We start from the raw sequence: 22,678 nt of genomic DNA, 5'->3' as shown, positions 1-22,678 counted from the left end.
GCTAAGTCTTTGGTAGGAATAAGCCCATTTTGTTTTTTAAATAAAAAAAAAAGTTAAATTTAGCAATTCCGATCTTATTTCATTTCTTTCTTCAACTAAAAGACAATGAAAAGAGACGTAAATGGATTGGTGTAACTGGATTGGTGATGCCTAAACTCAATTACAAACAGTGGGCAAACCATTTCAAAATTGTTTATCGATGAAAATTGTCACAAACAATTGCATCAGAGCAAAATTCACCATGGAAGTAATCGATACTGATCAGAACGGATAAACAAACGTTCGGTTGACTGTTTAATACAACCTGTCACTGTAGCCATATTACAACGTGTCACACTGCGTGCCATTATCGCCAAACAAAGTAGGCACATTCATCTCCCCAAAGGCAGCCATCGCGACTGATAAGCGTGTCGGAGGCAGAAGAAAAAAAGAAAACAAAACAACAAACACAAGCTAACCACAACCCACACACACACATCTGGATGAGATCAGGATCAACCGGTGAGGTGAAAAAAAAAACAATTCATGGAAAGCAACCGGCCCTGGAGGTGCTTCACTGACTCATTAATTTCCATCCTCATAATTAATATCTTGTTTAATAATCCAAGCTTATAAATAATTAATTTTTATTATTTTCCTTTTGTTGCGGGTTTTGCATCCAGGAACCAACCAACCGCAGCATTCGCGTGTTCAGTACCGAGCGGAAAGGATAAGTAGGAGATGAACGGTGAAAAGCCACCGGGCATACAAACACCCGTTGTTGGAAAGAATGGCCTGGAGGGTTTTGCATGGATTCCTGTGGGCTGTTGATTCCTTCCGGTTCGGTGAATTTTTTCAGTGCTTCGTAGTTTAATGTAGAGAATGTCATAGATGAACGGATATGATGCCCTTTTGAATGATTGTTGTTCGAGCTACCTTAGAAGCTGCAAATATTTAAAAAATGCGAGAAAAATCTCATGACACTTTTGAGTGAAAACATATTTTTCCTACTAACACTATAGAATGTAATGTTGAGTGTTAATCCACAACGTGCTTATTTATGTCACGTTTGAAGCACCATTCAACCATTGCTATCCGTACGTGCTCAATTCCTGGATAGTTTCTACGCCAACAAAAATATGAAAAAAGGGCGTTCATGGTATTTTCCTTTCGACTTCACTCCTACTCTAGTATTTACACAAACAAACGAATAACGCATTTTCCACGAACCAAAGTCTCATAATTATGTGCCAGTGTAAGAGGTTTAATGGTGTGTTCGTTTTTCTCCTCTTTAGCTATTCGGATAAGAAAACCTTGTGGTTTTTCATTCAGTAGATATTAAAATGAATCATGCTTTTTCTTCAGCTTTCCGCTGTTGCCCGAGTAGATTTGTTCGGTTTTTACTTACCTCACCGACTTCATTATTTTCGTACGACAACTACTTGTGCGGAAGTGTTATTTGCGGCACGGCAAAGACACTCGATGAAACCAATCAAATTTATTATGCGCACCCAACTGTGTCTATTTGCTTTTTGCGCTGTTTCAATAGGTTTGTTTTCGTTTCTTTCCCGCGACGGTGCGACGGTGCATAAGAGTAAAAGAATAAAATTTGATTATTTTTCCGTTTCTTCAAGATTTTATTCTTCACCAGCTGCTGCCCCCGTTTTTTCTCCAAACGGTACACAATTCAATTAGTCAGCACAATTTACATCTCAGCTCGTTGGAATTAATATTTCTGACCGTTTTTTTTTTTTTGCAAACATCCTCAGACAGCTGAAGATTGCGTGCAGTAGTGCAAGGGATGAAGATATTTTCCCTACGGAACGTACTGGAGCTGAGTACTATGTTGATCAACTTCCTGGCTTTATTGTGGAATCGTAACTTTTGTCTGTGCTTTATCATTTGAATCCATTCCTGCTTATGCTTTACTTCGCCAACTTATCACTTATCACACTTAAAATGGTTTTTGCAATAACTGACCCAAGAGTGACAGTTGATTGTCAAATCTCCTGGTGCCTCATTATAACAGCTTCATCCTTCATATTACATGTGCATGTCTATCGTACAATCATCTTCTAAGCAGAAACATCCCTTTCCCCCCGGCCTGGAAATATCTTACATTTGAAATATCCTTGAATACATTTTCCCACACGGAAATGCACTTTTTTGTTAGCAAATCCTTCCCCTCCTGCTGCTGTCTGTGGTTGTTAGTTTTTCTTAAATGTTTTATCGTTCGACGCGTCACTTTATCATATCCCTTTAGTAACGCTACCCCACTTAGCATTTAGTTTTTCTTTTTATTTTGCACTAATTATTTACACAATGAAAATCGTCTAACAACGTGATGCATAATGTATAGGAAACAAGAGCGGTTTAAAAAGCCATTAAAACTGAACAAACTCACCAGACTTTGACGCAAGCAATGCTTGACCGGATTTCGTTCGCCTACGGTTAGGTTTTTTTGTGGGAGCTTTCTGAGAAGGGTTCTCATTAGCTTCAAAAAGACAACGGCATAATTTTAAACAGTATGATGGAAGGGTTCTGACTTTCTTTTTCCAGTAAAAAACTGCTTTGTCTAGTGGTACAATAAAAAGAAAATTCGTAAAATTTGAAAACCAATGTGATGTTATAAAGAAAATTCGTTTACTATTGTTTTGTTTCTGTGCATATTGCGGAAAATTTAAATGGTTTCTAAGATAAACCCTTCTTACGAACTAAAAAGCGTCAAATTAATCGATCTAAAACAGTACAAAAGCGGCACGAAATGCGGCCTAATGTTAGGCAATGTGAACAACAAAATGGTGGAGGCTATTACACGGGCAAATAAACACCCCGAATGTTCAATGAACTTAAATTACCAATATTTATACGCTGCTGAACAATGCACACAAACACGTACACCTATAACCGTCTCCATTTCGCTACATCATCTCGTATTTGCTTCATAATATGGCCTATTTTATGAGCACTACTGAGCTTAGAACTAGATCTCGGCGATCGCGAAGATTGTTCACAAGGTTTTACCTTCTATTTAGTAACTCTAATAGAAATCCCTTTTCCGTTTTGCGACACTCACCGTATTATCTACCACCGTCTGTCGCAATTGCATCATTGAGCAATGCAATAACACTAGCTAGACTCCGTTTTCGATCAATAGCAACGACCATTACCTTAACATTCTAATACACATTACACCGCTGTACTTACCCCTTTTTGTTTCTTTGTGTTCCTTTTACCGGCCCATGGCCGTTCGACTCTCTATTCGTTAGTTCGTTGAGGCTCATTGCGTTTGCTTTAGCAAAGTCTTTTGAATATATCATTTTTGGTTTTTGTTTTGTTTTACAATTTGGAGAGCGTAAATTTTCTTCCGATTTTCTCTTCTTTGGGTTTTAGTTCATTCGGCTTTATCAGCCACATTAAATCTATTATACCTGTATGAAGGGATACATCCACAGCGTCTCCCGGCAGGTAGCGACACGACGTTGAATTAAGAATGAATTAAGCTACACCGAAACGGCACTTCGAAAATGCGTCGAAGCTTCTGTGTACGGTTGTGTCCGAACGGTGGTCGGATGGTACACACCGTTTGATCTACAAATTATACGCTCGATGGTACGGAAATCACTGAATCGCCAACACGGGAGGTTGTGATTCGTTGTTCAGCCGAAATCATGCCCGCAGTGTCGCTGATAGACGGTTGATGAGCGAACAGAGCAGTGGATGAGCAAGGGGCAGCAGCAGTACAGTGAGTGGACCGACCGTCCAGCTGAGCTGATTGATGGATGTCAGCCGGAAATGATCGACGCTGTTGAGAGATACCGATGGAAGAATCGGGCGAGCAGCAGGAGCACTCCCAGAAGACGCCATATCTCCTTGGAAGTGTATGGTGGAATAAGAAGAGGAACGATAGGTGGACATTTTAAATTCATGTTTTAAAATTATAAACGTTTTTAAAACGTCTGTTTCAATCACTCCGTTGTGGAATGATTAATTGCAATTTGTTTTCCAATGCCTCAACCTACCCTGAAGATGTGTCATATAGTCCTTTCGGTCAAGCTCATTCTCAGCGTAAGGCGGAAAATGATCATATGGCACAGCATTCCCATTGGCACCATTCCCATTGCTGTTTGCTGACGAAGCGGCCGAAATAACGCGTGGTCGATCCTCATCGATCGAACGTTCCGTAGACTGCAAATAGATGTCATGTATTCTGGCCGTACAACGAATCTGTGAAGGGAAATAAAAAAAAAAACAAATTATTGCGATCACGATTGTTTAAAGGTAGCTTTTTGCACGGAACTATTCTACATACCTTGAGCTTTCCGTTCACGAAATGATGGCTGCCCACTACGAAGTGTATGCCGGCAAGCGATGTCTCGAACTCGTTCTTTCGCTCCCGGAACGGTTTATGTGTGCGGATGTAGGATGGATTAGCCTGTAAGCGGATTAAAGGATCGGGCATTGGATTATCTGCGGTGGGGTAAACCACAATTGTGTACATGTTTACTAAAAAAATAATGTTATGCTTCCATCGAGGGTGGGGGGCAGAAAAAGACGTGTTTTACGGTGCGTAACAATAACTTTATTTTACAAAATTCAAACACGATTTTATTTAATCATTGTTCTTACAATAAGAGGTAATGTTTAACATCAACAAAATACAAAAAAGTGGAGAGGTTTTAACCAAAGGTATGGTAAATTAAATGCACAAATTTGCTATGTGATGTCGAGCTAAAAGTTTCAGAAAAACAATTTGCCTTATAGCAACAAACTTAAGTCGGTTCCAATAAAAGGCATAAATAAATCCTTTGCAATAGTTAGCAACACCTTCTAGCAACGACTGCTCCAGAAGGATTACAACACCCAACTACATCCTTCCACCCAGCAGCACGATTCAAGTTGCTAGCTTTTCCGATCCGTGTAACGTGTTTCCGTTTCATGGTGCATTAGGAAAATTAAGGATTAGGGTGAACATGATTTGTTGCAGTGGTGGCAGTCATTCCCGGTCAGGCACTCACAGCAAACACAACTTCCGCCCCCCCGCGGTAAGGTTTGTGGGTTAGCAGTGGAAAAAAAGAACACGAAAAAGTAGACTAACAACCACTCGTGAATGGAGAAGCGGCATTGCTTCTCTAGGTGTAAAAGTTTTCCTCCCTTCCTTACGCTGCCACATTTAAACCACTCGGATTTCATGTGTTTCTATGTGTTTTTCGTTTTCGTTGTGTATCTTTCCACATTTCCTCCGCTTTGGTTGTGATTACGAAAGCATAACCGCATTTGTCTAATTGCTCGCACTCACGTGCAAACGGCGACGGAATAAAGCGGATGTGCGCGCGTGCACATCCATGTTTGTGCCTCAAACGGCACCGTGGATGTGAGCGGAATAATCTTATTAGAAGCAACAAATTAAAATAGATCGCGCCGTACTCTGGGTCTACGGGGGGTTTGGTCCGAAACATGGGCCTGGCTTAAGAACGTGCAGTGAAGTTTTATTTGGATGGATGCGTTGTTGCTTTGTAGCGGAGGCAATAAAATGCAGCTTACATTTTAATGCTGATTCACTGGCATTAGAGCAATTAGGGGGCTAGGTGAGGTCTTTAGCTTAAGCAAAGCTTTTTAAATAGTACTGTAAAGAGTATTATGGTTGTGGTTTAAGAGCAGCAATGAGATGATTATGAATGGTAAGAAATATTTAAAATGTCACATATCAGTGTCATAAAGCGTCATACATTATATAGGCAAGTAACCATCTACGTTGAATTGATTCGAACAAGCAACTTTTTCCTATGGCATCGTCCACCCATTTTCCTTCTTCACTTTTTAGCTCGTATCAAAATTCTCACCAGAGAGACACACAACTCCCCCATTAGCCCCGAAGTGATATCTAAAAACATATTTGATCCTATTAACAAATTGTTGAAAAGCGAACAGGATCCTTCCGCTACCCGATCCCACATTTCCCGGAGGGCAGAAAAGCGTTGGGAAAGTTTTCTTCCCGCCTTCGCTTACGTCACGGTACCAACTGCCCTTCAGTGGGTTTTCCCCCCCGAGCGGTGTAATCCGAGATCCCTTTGAAGGAAAACGGAATGGTCAGATGATTGTGGGCTGTTCGGTGTAGTAGTGTAGCTGTGCGCGCGTTCGTATGATGAGTGGGCAAATTTGAAAACTGACCACAGGTTTCGTCACACTCGGCGCTAGGAGTTGGAAAAGTGTTGCTTTTGTTTTGTTCGCACGACTTCATCTACAAAGGCAAGAAAAGGTAGCTCCGGTGTTCCGGTCGGAGTGTGTTCCAGGTGCCGTGCAACGGACGTGTTATGCCTTTCTCTGAAGGGGAAACTTGAACGAAAGTTTAACCAGCCGGAGATTGTCTTTGAAAACTGTCATCCAACGGTAGTACCGGTTTTGGAACCCAAAGTGGGTGGATGGGTTTTTTTTGTTGTTGTTTCGGTTTTGTGCCTACTGTTTAGTAATGCGTTGCATGCAAATGTGTTGTAGAAAGGACCGACCTCCTTGGTGGAATGGTGGTCATGCGTAACCAAGATGGCTCTTTTTTGCAAAAGGAAGAAAGGGTAACAAGGTGTTGTGTATCATAGTGTACACGAATGTTTTGTGTTCATTGTGTTCATCCAAACAGTCCAAGGGATGAAGACGAGTGGTTAGTTAAGAAAATGTTCCCTCAACATCCAACGCTCCGGGCTATGAGATTACGTTACTAAAAAAAAGGTTTTCCAATTGCTTGAAAAACAATTTAACTTGAATTCTAACTTCGTTCGTCACACAAATTTGCTAGCAGAACAAGAGCAATGATACCTTTTCCCATTTGATGGCAGCCAGGCACAAATTCACTGGTCCCTATGAGCTTCGATTTGATAATAGATAAATATAAATTCCATCTGCGTCTCCATCCAAAAGGGGACAAGTATCACTTGGCTCATAACTCAATCAAACATCCTCTGGAAAGGTTTCAACCCTTCATTGCCGCATCCAGAACAAAAAACACTCAGGTGAAAGTTCTGAGCCCCAAAATTATGAAATCTTTATCCAAATCTTTTAACCGCCAGGTTTTTCCATCCGAAAACCAAACCAACACATTCCTCTGTTGCTGGAAAACTAATAAAACTTACGATTACATCCACTACAATCGGATGCCCGGTGTGCTGTGGAAAAATCAAAGGAAAGTTACAGAATTCCATTCCATAGGGTATGGAGAAACATTTCCCACCGGATTAGAGCCTCCGAAAAGGGCAAAACTTTAACCGAAAAGGCTGCGGTCTACCCCCACACTTTTCTACCGATCATTGGCGTTCCTTCTGATGTTGAGATGCGTTTCGGTTTTTGCGTTGTTTTTGTTGTGTTTGTATACGTCAAGCCTTGCCTACCTGTGACGTTGTCCGGGCCCTCAGGGGACTCAGGCAGCACGATTGGATAAGAAAGAAGCAAAACTTTTCCAAAAATACATTTTTGTGTGTTTGACAAAAATGCTGGTTATTGGGAAAATATGCTATCATTCTTCGAGAGATGGTGAGGTGAGGAAGTAGTGGAAGGTCCTTGATCTTTGGTCACCGGGTTTAGGGAAATTCCCTTCGGCAAGGATTTGCCGTGCGTTTGAAGAAAAAAGTTTCTCGCTTTCGATCGTGCTGTTTTTGTTTTGTCGTGCGTATCTTACTAATAGTTCCAATATCTGAATTTGAATAAGGTCCTTTTTAGGGTTTTTTATAAGCGATTTCCTTTCTTGTTTTTTTCACGAGTATAAACCCTTGTTTTGTGTTTGTGTGAGGGCTAAGTTGAAACTGGGTTTTACTGTTCGAATGTTAACTTGGACAGATGGATGCAAAGCAGATCAAAACCATTGGTGGTTTGTCCAGCTTGATAGGCGGAGATTTTTTTTATTTAAAAACAATGAAGAAAAATAAACAAAACACCCAAAAACTTATAATAGAAAACAACAATCCAGTGTTGGAGTGGAGTTTTATCTAAAACAACGAGCTTCAGAGATGCCAAAAAACAGTCATCGAACGGTGGATTTCCATTTCACCAGAGTTGGAAAGTTTAGCCTGTATAATTTTCACTCACGCCTCACTGCTTACCGTGAATAGATTATGCATCAAGCATCGCTAGGGCACAGGCTCATATCCGACAAGCAAACAAAACACCGGTGGCTCCGAAAGTTGAGTCAGGACAGGACGGTGGTTTATATGCCAGTTCAAAAAAAAAACGAGCTTTCACTTAGATGGTCGAAGGAGTTTCGTCCGAAAAATCTGATCGGCAAAGCCACTGAAGGGTGAAATAAGATTTGGTTCGATTGGTTGGATTGTTTCAATGGTGAGCTGGCTGAAGCTGAGGAGCATTTTTCTACCAACCTTCGCCAATCGCAAATGAGTAGAAATGGTTCAAAAACCAAAAAAAAAGCAAGGTTTTTGTCTTAAAGTTTGTCTTTTTTTCTGTGTGTTTTGAAAGCGGTAGGATTTGGGTATGAAACAGTATAGAGAGTATGCACCGATAACAAGTTCGTGAAATGGAAATTGAGTCGCAACTCGGAAAGGTGAAGTCACCACCAAGCTCGTAAGCATGTCCAGTGAGTGGTTGAATGAGAAAATGATAACAAACTTTTTGTTGAATATTAACTTCAGCACGCTGTCGGAAAAGTTAGCAAAAAGTAGTTTCTGTGCGGTAAAGAAAAACATATCGTTAGGAAAAACAAAGAAAATTAAAGGATTTTTGACAATAACAGCGCGATGACTGAAGCCATTTGGTTTATGTTCTCTGTTATGGAAATTCTCGGTTAAAACAACTTGTCATTTTATGGCTTTCTAAAAAACCTCCGAGAAAACATCTAAAATGTTACCAATAAACAACAAGCTTTAACAACTGCAGTTTAAATTATATGAAATAAAATATTTTTACCCAAAAATGGAATGTGTTTCACCTTGAAACCTTATAAAACTATCTCGAACCACGTGTCGAATGTTTCACCTTTTCAGAATATATAGCAATAACGCGTCTAGCGCTCACATTTTCCACATTTTCACAAACGATCCACCTTATGCTGGGACTTTATGCAACCAGACACGTGCATGTGCCTCCGCTAGCCGAAGAGCTACTCGTTCATGATACACTGGCAAACGCGCAAGAACCCTTATCATGTAACAAACTGTCCTCCGGGGACCAATCAATCATCAGGAAGCTTGCCGACTCGTATGTGTGCCGGAATCTACGGCCAGTATCTTCTTCATTGTTGAAATATTCATGCAGTTGTTATTATTACACGGCCCGTACGGCACGATGTCCCTAACACATTGCTCGAAGGACGCTGGAGCTTCTTTAAGAACGGCTGAGATTTAGTAAGTCCTCGAGATTTTTATGTCCTTTCGCTCCATTTCAATGTTGAATATTGAAGTACGACATTTGGGAATTGATAAGGACACGTTCTTACGCCATTATTTACGCCCCCCCACGCCATTTCAGTTTCGGAACACAACACTTCCAATATGGTCGACACAAATGGCACAACATTAATGGTGCGTGGCAAGAGTTTAATGCATTCCATATGCACATGATTACCTCTTCGTAACGCAATAAGTGATCTATTATGTTTGGCATGGATGGGAATGATTTCATAAGCCTTTGATTTTAAAAGCGATCTCTTTTCGGCAGACTAATGAGCCGCAATGTTGCCTCATCAATAATTGAAATTTATTCCGCGTTCCCTCCGGTGGCCTATCGGTGGCCTGTTGGTGGTGATATCGCTTACGCTTACCTGTGCCTCGTTGATGTACCAGGTGAGGTTGGCCGGTGGACGCGAGTTGTGAGATGTGCAGTTTCCGCGTACGATGTCCCCGACTCGGTACCGCGATCGCATCCCATGTATCGAGGGCACATGCTTCGGAACCTCTGTTTGAAAAGAATGAAAAAAAACATGGAAAAACAAGACCGAAGTTCATTAACGCAGGTAAAAGGGCATCCGTTCCGCATGCACGCTGGTACGGTTACATCACGAACTCAATTTGGAAGAATAAATGAATCGGAAAGCAGGATGGCAGGAATTTAAAAAAAAAAACACGAATGATGGGAGACAAACCATTTTGCGGTGATGCAATTGTTGCAATACTGGTCAGGTAAAATGTTCATTAATTAGCAATCTAGACAAAGTTAATGATGGATTCTGTGCCCGCGGTTGGTCAGTGATATTTATCAAACGGGTTGATCATAATTCACCAATTTTCTGTTTGCACATTTGCGTACGACACCCCACGGTTTGCCTCGGTCCGTTTGCTCTGTGGTGCAAATATTGTTTTTTAATTTATGATAAACCGCTTTATTGGTGAATGTACGATGGCCAGTTAAAAAGGGGGACATAATTAATTCCACGGTGTATGGATGAATGCAAACGTAATGTAATAGTGGAGGAACAAAAAAAGCATCAAAAGAGTAAAGGGTCGATCGTACAATTGAAGTTAAAAAGGAGGAATTAATTATGGGCGTTGGTTCAATGGACTTTAAAGAGATGTATGATTTTTTGGTTAATGAAATGACGATATTCGACTATTAATTTGCAGTCATACCAATTCGTACCAATAAACCGTGGCTTAAGTAGGGTGTAATTTAAATAAATGAAGTTTAGCTATTAAAATGTTACATTGCGATGGGTTTAACTTACCGCATACTTCCAGATCACCGGTCACAATCATGGTATGAAAGGAAGGTGCATCGGCAGACACTTCGCAGCTATACTTTCCGGAGGATGATAGGGACAGTCCCAGCAGCGTCAGTTGACTTTCGTTGGAAGCGGAACGCTGAAAACGGTTACCAAGAAGCATACAGGTTAAATTAATTCAAAATTATCAATTAATTTAAAGCAAACAAGCGCTGAAATAAGATAACAAATAAAATAACGAGCGAAATAAAAAATCCATTTTGCTTACTATTATAACACAATCTTTTTAAACCTAATTCGATAATCGAAGGAGATGAAGGAGGATTCGCGGACGATCGAAGACGATCACGAAAATTAGATAAGGAGATATAAAGAAATCGTTTTTAAACTCTCCCAGCTATATGTTACGAAGCCTAAATGTATGCAATCATTGCATAATTTACTATTAATATTATTCTAAGTGATTTTTTATTGTTATTCACTGTAACAAAATTTGAAGTTATTATGCAGCAAAACTATGTTTGTTTCCGTATTATTAACATGAAACAAAAATCATGCTGGACGCTTTTATAAAGCTTCGAATTTCTTTGAAACATCTGCTAAAGCACGAGTACCTCCACTCGATAGGAAAAACACTTCCCATGAAATGGAAACTTTCATCAACGGAGTAATTTATCGTACCATAAACCACACGTTACAGCGAGTGGGATCTTTTGGAACAATTTTTGACTAAAAACTATCCAAACCACCGGCAACAGTTTGGCTTGATCTTCAGTTTTCAAAAGCAGCAGAAGCCACACAGTTTTGTCAGTTTTATAATTTGTTCCGGAGTACCACCGTTGGCTGAAAGAAGCAACAAACGAAACACCAAAAAGGCTATCTACTAGTGGGTGCAAGAAATATGTGCCTGTATGGAAAGGCAAAAAGAGGGAAAAAAAACTCTTTCCAGCAGAAAAAAATCCCCAACCGAACTCTATGGTAGCAGCCTTTTACTTCGATGTTATTTTTTAGTTAGTTTTCTTAGTCAAATACATTTATTCTCCTTCACCAACCTGGTATAGAGTGGCTTGTTGCCAGATTTCGAGTGGGCTAGCTCTGTAGATGATACGAAAGAGAGATAGAGAGAAAGAGAGAAAAAGTGCCAGGATAGTTGCAAGGGGGTATGGGGACTATTTTCTAACAGCATAAATTCATTGTGGTTTCCAGTTCTCTGAACCAAGCTTCACCGACGTATGTTGGCTAGAGGTTCCGGTTTTGCTCGATACTGAGCTGACCCAACCGTTTTCCTATCCTGAAGTTTACAGTGTATTAGTGGCCGAGCGACGAGCATGTGTGTTTATTGTGCCTTTCGGTGTACGAGATGTACGGTACCATTTCTTATGCTCCCGGTGCGAATATTAGATGAATTATCGAGGGACTTTGAAGGGAAGATAAATCTGTTCTTCTGTATGCTGGAATCTTGTTCCAATGAGAAAGCCCTTTTATCATGTGATTTTACTGAAATTCAACATTTATCTTTTTTCGGCTACGAACCCTACTATCATGTTAGTTGATTCCAACAACAGAGAGAGAGCGAGAGGGAGAGGGCCAGACATTGAAGAAGTGAAGTTTTAATAATCGATCTGGTTAGAATTTGGAAATTGAAAAATGTGTTTGAGTGATCGTCCTGAGCAAAGTTTCGAACCGACTTTGTGTTTATACCAGGCATGTCTGGAACATGACCACAAGCTTCGCTTTATTCCCACCAGCCAACAAACCTTTGATCTTTATAAACATTGGCAAAGATATTATATTGTATAATCATTTCAATCTTTTTCCGAACTAATTAAAGATAAATAAATCGTTAGAAAATAAATTGCTCGTTGTTGTTCGTTTCTCAACCCCTCGGCAAACTTACCTTAACTTGAACTCCCTGGGCGGGAAAAATTTTCATCGGTGGGCTTTCCTTTGGTGTGTAGCGATAGAACTCTCGCCGTCCCTTGTACCATTTAACCGAGTACAAACTTTCCCCATCCATGTCGTAGTAGCAGTGCAGGGTGGCTGTGTCTCCCCGCCGCACAGCGGGTGCCACCTGTACCTGAACGTCTCGCAGGGCCGCTATCACTGTGGGAAAAGGGGAGAAAAAACGCACGAATGAAGATGATAATTAGTTCACTGAAAAATCGTTAATTAGAACGGTTGGATGGTGCTGCCTTTCGTGAAGGTGATGACAGATTGATAGGTTTTGGTATGGTAAGAAGCCGTAAGAAAGCAAGGTACATTTGGAGGGAAAATCAGGGACGTTGAAAATGTTTCATAAAAAAAGATGAAAAAGTAAGGTTAAATAGTGCGAAGTAAAATATTTTGTTTTACTTCTATATTCCTACCAGGTTTAAATTCACATCACCTTGGTGGGTGTAAACATCCTGTTGCTGGTGAACAACACCCTCTGTTGAGAATAGCAGTAGTAGCAGTAGTACCACAGCAAACATGTCCAAAAGTTAGTCATCGATAGTAAGAAAAGGGAGAAAGCGTGTGGACAGCAGGGATGCTGTTGATAAGTAGCTTGCTCAAAGTATTTTATAATCAACCAAACTTTCTTTTTCTTTCAGCTCACCACTCCAGTCTCAATGGGGAGCTTACTTACGGTAAGTGAAACCGAACACAGCACAGTGTAGAGTAGAGAAATAACAAATAAAAAACTTGAAGCCACATGGATCACCCCGGTCTAAAGTTATGCACACCATTGTACGGCGTGAGACTTCATTGCGCATGGAAAAAACACGGAAGTCTATTAAAACACCTGCCTTTTCACTTGTAGCGGTTGATTGGGCAATTTGTGAGGATTTTAAGTAAACTTTTTCAAACATTTTAACCACAAGTCAGTGATGCTTAGCCTTTAAGAAATATTATTCTGTTATTGTATTATTTCTCTGGTATTTCGACTTAAACATGAACTTAAAAAGTCCCTTTTTTGTTGCATTCAAGTTTAGTATTTCCATTTGTTTTTGGGGAAGGAGAACTCATCCTTGATCAAAACGATTAAACCAACCATTCAACCGACGTGTTGTAGATGTTGTACCTTTGATCAGAAGCTGTAATTAAATATTTCAAACGTCAGTTCCGTGCCTTGGTCATAATAATCACCTTATGTCTCGGAAGAGATGAACGGGTTTGAAAATAGAAAGGGAGGGAAAAATCCATAAAATGGAAACCCGATCTTGCACGGCACAGCGAAAAAGCTAATCAGTGACCGGCTCATGAGGTAGTGCGTTCGTAAAATCTCATTTCCTTTCACAGATATCTTTCAAACCGGGACACGCTGTACAGGAAGGTAAAGCGGTATCGCCTTTGGTTGGAAAATTCAGTGCAACGAACGACGAACAAAGGTCCGATTGATTTTGTACGCAGTTCGCACCGACGGAAAAGGTGGAAATGTAGAGCGCAAAAATAAAAAAAAAAATGAAATCCACAAAATTCCACCTTTTGAAGAATGGATTTGGCACTTGCAACAGAGGTTTGACATTAACATTTCCATCACGTGCCCTTTTCGAAATGCTTTTTCCCGAACGCTACTACCAGTGCCGGACAGTTGTTCAAAGGTGGGGTAGCTTTGTCGTCTGCGTAGGTTGCTAATCTTCCGCTGCCATGGGTAGGATCGTTTTTCAACGGCACGATCTCGGGGAGAAGGTAACGGGCTGTCGTCAATTTTCATTCCAGTCGCCTTCGGAAACCATCGGCGGTGACAGATTCGATGAAGGTTTGGTTGAGGCTCAGCAGCCAAAATCAGCAGACAAGGTGCATTGCATGGTCGATGAAAGGATTGGTCGGTCCGGTAATTTCATTAACCCGCTGTATTCAAGTGACGCCTTAATGAAGGTAACATCACGTGCGATACGGAAAAATTTGGTTTGGGGTGGGAAAAAAAGATGATTTTTTGTGATTTTTAAATTGCTTGCTATAGGAGTACGTAACAATGAATTTGTAGATAACTTAAGAGAGCACCGTTATGTGGAAATTACGTACACAATATTATTTTTTTTAAAGAACGATTTTTATGTTCAAAAGCCTTTGCTTTCCAATAAACATATTTTTTTCTTTTTTTCGTAAAAGAAAAATCTTTTTTGCTTCAATTACAAGGCCTACAAAGTCTAAGTTTTGTTTTGAAAGTTCGTTTTGTTATGCAGAAATGGGAATGAAATGGCTTTGCATTTGAAACTTCTTTCATTTGCATTTCTTTGAGACTAAATTCTTCAGCATTGTCAAACACTGTTATTGTGTTGCACCAACGCGTTGGTTTCAGTTTTCTATATAAAAAAAACAAAATGTATGTGACGGGGAAAAAATAGCTAACAGCAGGGTCAAACAGACTAAGAACAACGAAACACCATAAAGCATGAAACAACATAATAGCCTAACGTTTGCTTGCGGTACACCATATTGGTGGAAGGTTTCCTGTGTTTTCTACACATTCACCTTCCATGCGATGGATGCTCTTTATTATGTGTGATTGTTTCCAGTGGAGTTGCATTTCTCTTCGGATGGAATGTTTCCCATCCTTTGCATACGATATCAAAAGAATACAGTGTGCAGTGTGCAGTGTTTTGTCTGTTTGTTTTAGTTTCGGAGTGCAAGAAAAGAAAGACCATCGTCTACATCCCCGGCGCACATTGATAGATGGATGGATGGCAACGAACGAGCAGATGCAAATTCATTTACTAAAATGTCCACCATCCGTGCCGGGTTGAAACGGTCGATGCTAGGGACATGTTTGCACAAACGACCAAAAACCTAGGTAAAGGTTTACCGTGTTCATTCTCTCACTGTTAATGGCGGTTGGTGGTCTACCCGTTTTGACGAGTTTGAATTCGGGCTGGCAAACGATGATGTCGAGCGTCAAGAATATGTAAAGAACTCTCCACCTGAAGCGGACGGAATGGAAACATAATGCTCTTTTCATTCTCGGCATCCAGACCTCTGGTGCAAGGTGACGTGGTACTACACAACAGGCTGGCAGGCAAATCATCATCACACAATGGCAGCTGTGGCTTCGGCAAGGAAACGTTTGCTCCATTTCCTGCTACAGAGTGGGATGTGTGAGCACTGTGCTGCAAAAGGGGACTAGGGAAGACCAAAAGATCGGCTTAGATAAGTTACGGTACTGTTAGCTGCCGTCTGCTGATGGCTTTTAATGACCGTCAAAGAGGTCGTCATAATACACTCACCCTAGTGTGCCCTTTTGAAGCAACGAGGAGCTCAGAGGGTGGTGTAGACGCACACACAAAAGCTGGCTCATCTTCAGTACCGACCGAACGTGGATGAAGGGTAGTAGGAGGGGGGCTGTAAGGGTGTAACGCTCAATTGTTGCAGGCAGCATTAGGCAGCAAACAGCAGCATCGTCGCTTTCCGCTTTGTTCGACTGCTAATGTTTTGTAAAAGGCATACGAAAGAAAGAAAATGCCCGCCGTCACAAACCATCCACCATGTCTCGTGGTCGATCACGATGGTTTTGTGTTCTTATCATTGTTCTGGTATGTAATCCTGCGCCTATGATGTAACCTCCGTACACACACACAGCCACACATTTCAGGAACAAAAAAAAACCACCCCCGAGTTTGAGCTGTTGCTCAAACGAGGGCGATGGCGTTATCATAACCATAACCCGAAAGGATGTTATTCTTCATTTACAAATATGTTTCAACAACTTGAAAGCCTTTCAACCGTCATGCTGCTAGGTGTGTGCTATTCAAGTGACTGTAATGATGTGAAAAGTCGAGTCAAATCGTGCCGAGTGTGTGGGGAGGGCATGAAGAAAAGGGAGGCATAGAATTTCCATCCGCTCTGCCACCGAATGATTGTGGCCGTTGCAGTCGGTAAGGAAATTAGAATACCCTATCCATGTCGAGCAGCCATTTGTTGGAAATGGAATTTTTTTTTCTGCTGTGTGTGCAGCTTTGTGAGCGAAAGATACAAGAAAAAAGCATCTAAAAATGTATGCCCCCGTAATGTGGCATGTTTGACTTTATCTGAAGTGGAATAATGTGCTGAGATGTGCGCATTGTCCTAAAGGAGACAATTGCGGAGAAATATTCGCAGCTAGAGTCACGTTGTAGTAGAGTGTAACGGTTACACAAAAGGATAAGCTTTTTGGCTGAATGATGTTCATTCCTGTACAGATGGGAAGCACGGGTATGCGTGTTAAAAATGTTAAGTTTACATTGCGTAATTGTTGAATGAGTTGTTTCGCAACATTGGAGTTTTATGTTTAACAGTGGATTGTAAAAAGTGACAGTGGACAAACATGTATTTTAGAAAGTTTATTATACCTATTAGACATTTTATTATTATTAAGACAGCTTTCATGCTTTCAGGCTTTCAGTTTAATCTGAATTACTGTGGATAGACGTTAAAAAGATTTTCAGAAATGATCGTTGAAATCACTAGCATAAGCTCAGGCTTATCATGGTTCGGAAACGTGGTAGGTAGTGCTTTTGATTAATTTCATGCCACTCACCGACCCGTGTGACAAGATTTATACAGTCGCCTAGTACTTATGCTATCGTTCCACGGACACTCAATCTTACGCTACACGCTTTCCACTTCACACAGTGTGTTTGAGTTTCGTCCAACCGATCCGACAAGATGCCTCTCCTGAAGTAGGTATGCACGTTAGCGTAGCTCAAAAGTAACCTACTATCAACCGCCGACCTTAGGAGAAGAGTGAAGAGTGAACTACAAGCCAGTGCCACCGGTGGTATTGTTGTGCGGTGAATAATTTATGCAAGTCAGTTCAAATTACAAGTAGTTGCGAAGCACGTAAGACAACTCCCCGGTACAAGCGATTCTAATGTTTGATTCCGTACTTCTTGCGCAAGTCTTCCTGCCGCACGGCGCTTTTCTTCCCGTCCGTGATCTATTTTTGGGGGCGGGACAATGAAGCAAATTGTCTACGAAAATTGTCGGTAGCGTGCGGAAGTTGATCTTGCCACACGCGCTGTAACCGATTTACCCATTGACCGACCGAACACACCGTAGCGCGATGAACGTCGTCAACTCGGCAAGTGACCGAGGAAAACATTAATAATTCAATTAAAGTGGAATTAGCAGCGAAACCGTACACATTTCCCGTTTGCGATATGTTGAAGTGATTGTGGAGTGAACGGGAAACTTTCTCAACCACCGGAATGTAAGCGTGTGCCAGGTGCGGGGCTGTGAGTGTGTTTGTCCCAGGCTGAACTAATGTGAAATAATTCATTGACATTTCACCTTCCTTCCGGCGAATACACGCTTTGACAACCGTCGGAAACGTGGTTGAAATTACTCGGTAAAGTTACACGTTTCAAGGAGAATAATCATTGCAATAAGAAAAAATAAACAGACCAAGTACTACTGAAGGTAAAGCATAATAAATCCTTCCAAACAGACAATCATTAATGGCTCTGTCATGACTGTTAGGCTTTGAGGAATATCTAAAATAAATTCTGACACTGATGATCGATCATATTAAAATAAGTAAATATGTATCCGCTTTTCAAAACTTTGATTTAAATTCCCAACTGTCATGCTCAAAAATGGAACATTTCTTTGTCCACATTCCGTTCACACCGTAGCTAAACAACGAAGTGCTTGAAATAGATTTCACAATAAGATAGAAAATTCCAATCCAGCTCTCTCACTCGCTTTTCCTATAACTTCCCGTCAATTGGAAAATCGGGAAAAACATCCATCCATCCCTCTGGTTCCAATTATGCGATTAGCATTTGTACAGACAGGCGATGTTTTTTTCCGAACAGCGGAATGCCAAATTAGGAAAAACAGACAGGAAAAAGGCATCGGTGCTCCGCCAACCGTGAATGTGATTTGATTTGCACAAATTTGTGGATTATCCAAATGGATGTTTCCCACTTCTTGGCTTGGCCCGCTATGCAAGTGCAAATGATTTGTACTTGGAAAGGTTGGATCATTATTTACGCAAATCTTCTTCAGCCGAATTCTTCGGCTTCGTGTGCTTTTCCGTTGCCTTCGATGCTTCCATCCATTTCGATACACTGGTTTGGACGATGTTCTTGGACGATGAATCTGCCATTTTCTTGCGAGTCAGTGTGTGTGTGTGTGTGCGCCACTCACCCCTACACTAGGACGCAAGATTCGGGCGATTTAATTTTCACCACCGAATTGTTTTAAGGGCGATAATCTTATTTGCTTTCTTCGTGCCCACATCCTTCACTGCCGATGGTGTCGGTGGTTCACACACTTCGAGAATGTTTGACTCTGGCTTTGGTGAGCCATGCTGGTAAGATTTTCCTAAAACAACACCCCAACTGAGTAGGGATGGTGGTTTTTGGGGTTGAGAATGTAACGAGCGTTGATTGAGTTACATTCGTTTCGGGTTACGGTTGAAAAAGGATGCATTCGAGTCAGTAGGAACACAAGCACACGGTGCTACAATTCTCCATAAGTTGCAGAGCGCATTCCATAGCCGTTAGCTCCCATTGTACTCGGTTTGTATGAAATTGCATTAACATAATTCGATTCCCCAACGAGCGAATCGTCTGTCTGTTTTGTTTCGACGGTATTTAATGGGGATGTGTTTAAAACCCTGGTAATGTTTCAATAATTTTACGCTTGCTTACTTAAGTAAATCTTCATGTTTACGTTTGTTCTATTTTTCATTGAAATTTCTGTAAATATTGTTCCTTTTTTTAATCTTCAAATGCCGATTTTGTGGTTTTGGTGTTCTTTTTAAGGATTTTTTCTTCTATTTTTCTCGAGTCTTCAATTAAATCATTAAATTGGTAATATTTTGGCCTTTCTCTGTCTCTCTTTATAAATCAAAACAAACTATAAACTACCGGCTAATTGCATTATCGTTTATCCACCATCAATCTTCCCGTCTACATTAAACACCTTCCCAGAAGTAAAAGTCACACCTTATTTTTGTCCTTCGCAGATTACATTGTCCCCCGCAGCGGCTAATTCTTGTTGTTTTTCAATTTGCTCATTTACAAGCCAACACCCACGGATGTTGGCACCCAAAAAACAACACCAAAAAACCGAAAGAAAGAAGCATCTTTTCAACTTGCCACTTCACTTAAATCTCCACTCTACCATCACCGTCATCAGCGCGTAATTGAAAAGCCGGAAACCAATTGAAAAGTTGTCACCCGGCCCGGCCCGACGACCAAAGTTATAATCTGCCTCATTTTCTGACGGGGCCGTAAATAACCGTCACACACCGGTTGGTTTGGTTGCAAGGGAAAAGAAAAACGGGCGCGAAAGTTTGCGAACCAATTGAGATGACAATTTCTTTCGCTTGCCGCTATTTGTTCGTCTGTCTACGGCGTGTGCAGCAACTCAGAAACCGGAACTGCTCCAAACGTTTCGTTCGTGCAAACAGTTACGTGCTTCTCGTACACACGCGCAAGCTTATCCCAATCTAGCCGAGCAGCTTGTGTTGATCCGTGCACCATCCGTCTGGGGTTGAGAAAAGTTTTTTTTGTTGTTTTGGTTTTGTTTCGTGCCATTCGTTTTCCAGCCAGCTTAAAGGATAGACAAGCATGCCCTGCCAAGTTGTACGATTGTTTCGCCAGAGAAGTTGTCCAAATCGCTGTCCGTCCGACGGGCCATGACAGTAACGGGGCGAAAGGATTTACACGTCCGTCGCTCCTTCATTATTGTTTTTAATTCTGTTAACTGCTTTCCCGCGCACAAAGACCGAAAGAAAAGCGAAATGGAATGCTTTGTGTGGTGAGCGCTGCAGCACTCACTGCTTGTGTGAAAGGGATGGGAAATTATATTTTCACGCAGAGGGAAAGCGCAAAAGGATTCTTCTTCTAGGACGAAAGTAAAGCAGATCCTTAAACCAGATAGGACAACCTCGACGACAAGCCTGCCACGATAGCACCTCCTTCGTGCTCCGGACTTCCAGTGTTCAACCATGGCCCTCCCCCAAAAGCCGTCATTTTTCAACTCGTAAATTACTAATTAGGTTGTAATATAATTTTAATGTGAAATCATAAGAATTTAATTGGCTGTCGTTAGAGCGTGGAAGATCATCTTCCTTCATGCTGCTATCAATGGTGCCTCGAGTTTCTTCGTGTCACACCATCCGGGCGGAAGCACACGGCCCTCGAAAACGCGCGTACAGCAATGTCCTGCTTTATACGGTAAAAGTTTCTCCAATAAATGACATCGGGTCTTTGGTGTATTTGCTTCTTTTTCGGTTTTTGGACTGCTGGTACCGTTCTATCCAACCATGGTCTCAAAACAAGGGACAAGGAAAATGATAATTGCTAGATTTAAAAACGAAGCGCTTGGATTATGAGATTTTTATTCGCACCACGAAGGAACGCGGAAGGCAAACGATTTGTGATTTGTGTGTGTATGTGTGTGTGTGTGTCCTCACTTGCGCGTTATCCCGAACAGGTCATTAAGCTGTGTCGTCCCTTCACCATTGGATCGTCCAACTCTCCAACCATCTCTCAAGGGGAAACCAGACTGAATGAAGGAGAATGTGCCTGGGACGCAATGAGTTGACACTTATTTATTCATGGACTTTGGCAAATGATGTGATTTTGGTTTTGGTAATTGGAACTGGACTTTGGGGAGTTTGGTTTGAGGAGGATGGTAACCTGTGGAACTCCCGAACAAAAAGCCCGCGGTAAAGTTAGCTGAGGTTTCGACCGGAACAACGCGAACAAGCTTGTGAACAAGAGGATTAAAAAGTCTTAGCGGGTGTTCATCTTGGTCAGCGACAGCTGGATTTGCTTTGTTAAGAGCTACTTTTTAAGCTTCGTTTAAAGCTGTAGGATGGAGCTTTAGTGGTACCAATTCTGAAGGTGCAAATGCTAGAACTATTCGAATTGTTCCTCCGATAGGTTCTGCGGGGAATTGCTTGATATTCTTTAATTTATTTCTGAAAACAAGATCTCTTGAATAAGTATTTAAAGCCACACTTCGGAGTGTAGTCGTCTACCAGTCGTTTCATCGCAGTCATTTTAAAATGTGTCTACTGCATTCTATACATTTAACATGAAAAGTTGATTGGTGTCATTTTTAAGACGTGTCCAAGCCACCTTTTAGCTGACAGAACTTTGGCTAGTAACGACGAATGATGAAGACTTCCACAGTTTTGGACAAAAATCAGATGTATCAAACCCTCAGGACCTTCTTGAATTTCATATACATGCCACAGACACAACCACAGTTATGTTTCCCCGAATTCGATTCACTTCAACAAGACGGGCTCTTTTGTACCTGTCGAAAAAGTTGATCATGTTAAAAGCACTGTAAAACAATCATCAAACCGGCGTTAATAGTTTATTAGCACAGTCTCACCTACCTTCTTTCCACGGGCAAGTCATTTGCTTAATCGATAGCTTAACTTTTCCAAACTACCCTAAACTGTTGGTGAAGAAACTCGTCTTACCCAACGTTGCTCTTTTGCTTCTCGTTTTAATCGGTTGTGTTATTACAACGACACTATAAAATTATCAACTTTTAACTGGTTGAAACCGATCCTTACCATCACCTGACTTGTGGTGTAATTTTTCGAAAACCGTCTGCCACCGAGCATGATACACAAAACGTGGGATGGGGTTTATATGGATTTAAGTTGTGGTGAAACTTCCTTACGAAAATTGGTACTACCTGTTGTTTAGGTCGTAGGATAAGCGTATGCATCACTTCTGATAAATCATTCACGCTCTACCACCCTCTCTATCGGCAAGAATAGCTGTTGGGGATGTTTTAATTTCTCCCTAATCTATCATTCAAATTCACACCATCGGTGTTGATAGTCTCACGCAAACGGACCTGTCACGTTGAGTCGAGCTGAACCTCCAATGTTGGCAGGATGAAGGCCTTGCAATTGAAAGGCATTTTGACAGCAGTATGTCGTTGGTGGGGATGTGGGTTGATGTGTAGGAAGCTGAAAGGTCACATATTATGACAGCAGAAAGGTTAAAGGGTGTCACTCATCAAGCTGTACGTAGCTGTCGCAACAGAGGAACATTTTCTTTTCTAAGGGGAAGATAAGCTTTCCGTTATACACAGATATGAAGAGCT

General features: G+C 41.2%; 1 protein-coding gene and 1 long non-coding RNA gene across 3 annotated transcripts in view; one reads left to right on the top strand and one right to left on the bottom strand.

Annotated features, from left to right (window-relative positions):
* Positions 1-22,678, top strand: part of LOC125764229 (uncharacterized) — a 146,717-nt gene that overhangs the window by 30,688 nt on the left and 93,351 nt on the right. The window contains exon 2 of the long non-coding RNA XR_007418443.1: positions 13,225-13,260. This is a non-coding gene — a long non-coding RNA (uncharacterized LOC125764229). The remainder of the gene's footprint in view (positions 1-13,224; positions 13,261-22,678) is intronic.
* Positions 1,588-22,678, bottom strand: part of LOC125764226 (uncharacterized) — a 79,429-nt gene continuing 58,338 nt past the window's right edge. For both annotated transcript variants that reach the window (XM_049428213.1, XM_049428214.1), the window contains 6 exons: positions 12,531-12,736; positions 10,637-10,772; positions 9,737-9,870; positions 4,292-4,414; positions 4,002-4,206; positions 1,588-3,851 (listed from right to left, as the gene is read on the bottom strand). In XM_049428213.1, the coding sequence (XP_049284170.1) occupies positions 3,649-3,851; positions 4,002-4,206; positions 4,292-4,414; positions 9,737-9,870; positions 10,637-10,772; positions 12,531-12,736 (1,007 nt within the window). In that variant the 3' untranslated portion in view covers positions 1,588-3,648. The remainder of the gene's footprint in view (positions 3,852-4,001; positions 4,207-4,291; positions 4,415-9,736; positions 9,871-10,636; positions 10,773-12,530; positions 12,737-22,678) is intronic.

Source organism: Anopheles funestus, chromosome 2RL (genome assembly GCF_943734845.2).
Source record: "Anopheles funestus chromosome 2RL, idAnoFuneDA-416_04, whole genome shotgun sequence".
NCBI classification, from domain to species: Eukaryota; Metazoa; Arthropoda; class Insecta; order Diptera; family Culicidae; genus Anopheles; species Anopheles funestus.
Note: the sequence above shows the minus strand (reverse complement) of the source record. Positions and strands in the feature narration are given on the sequence as shown.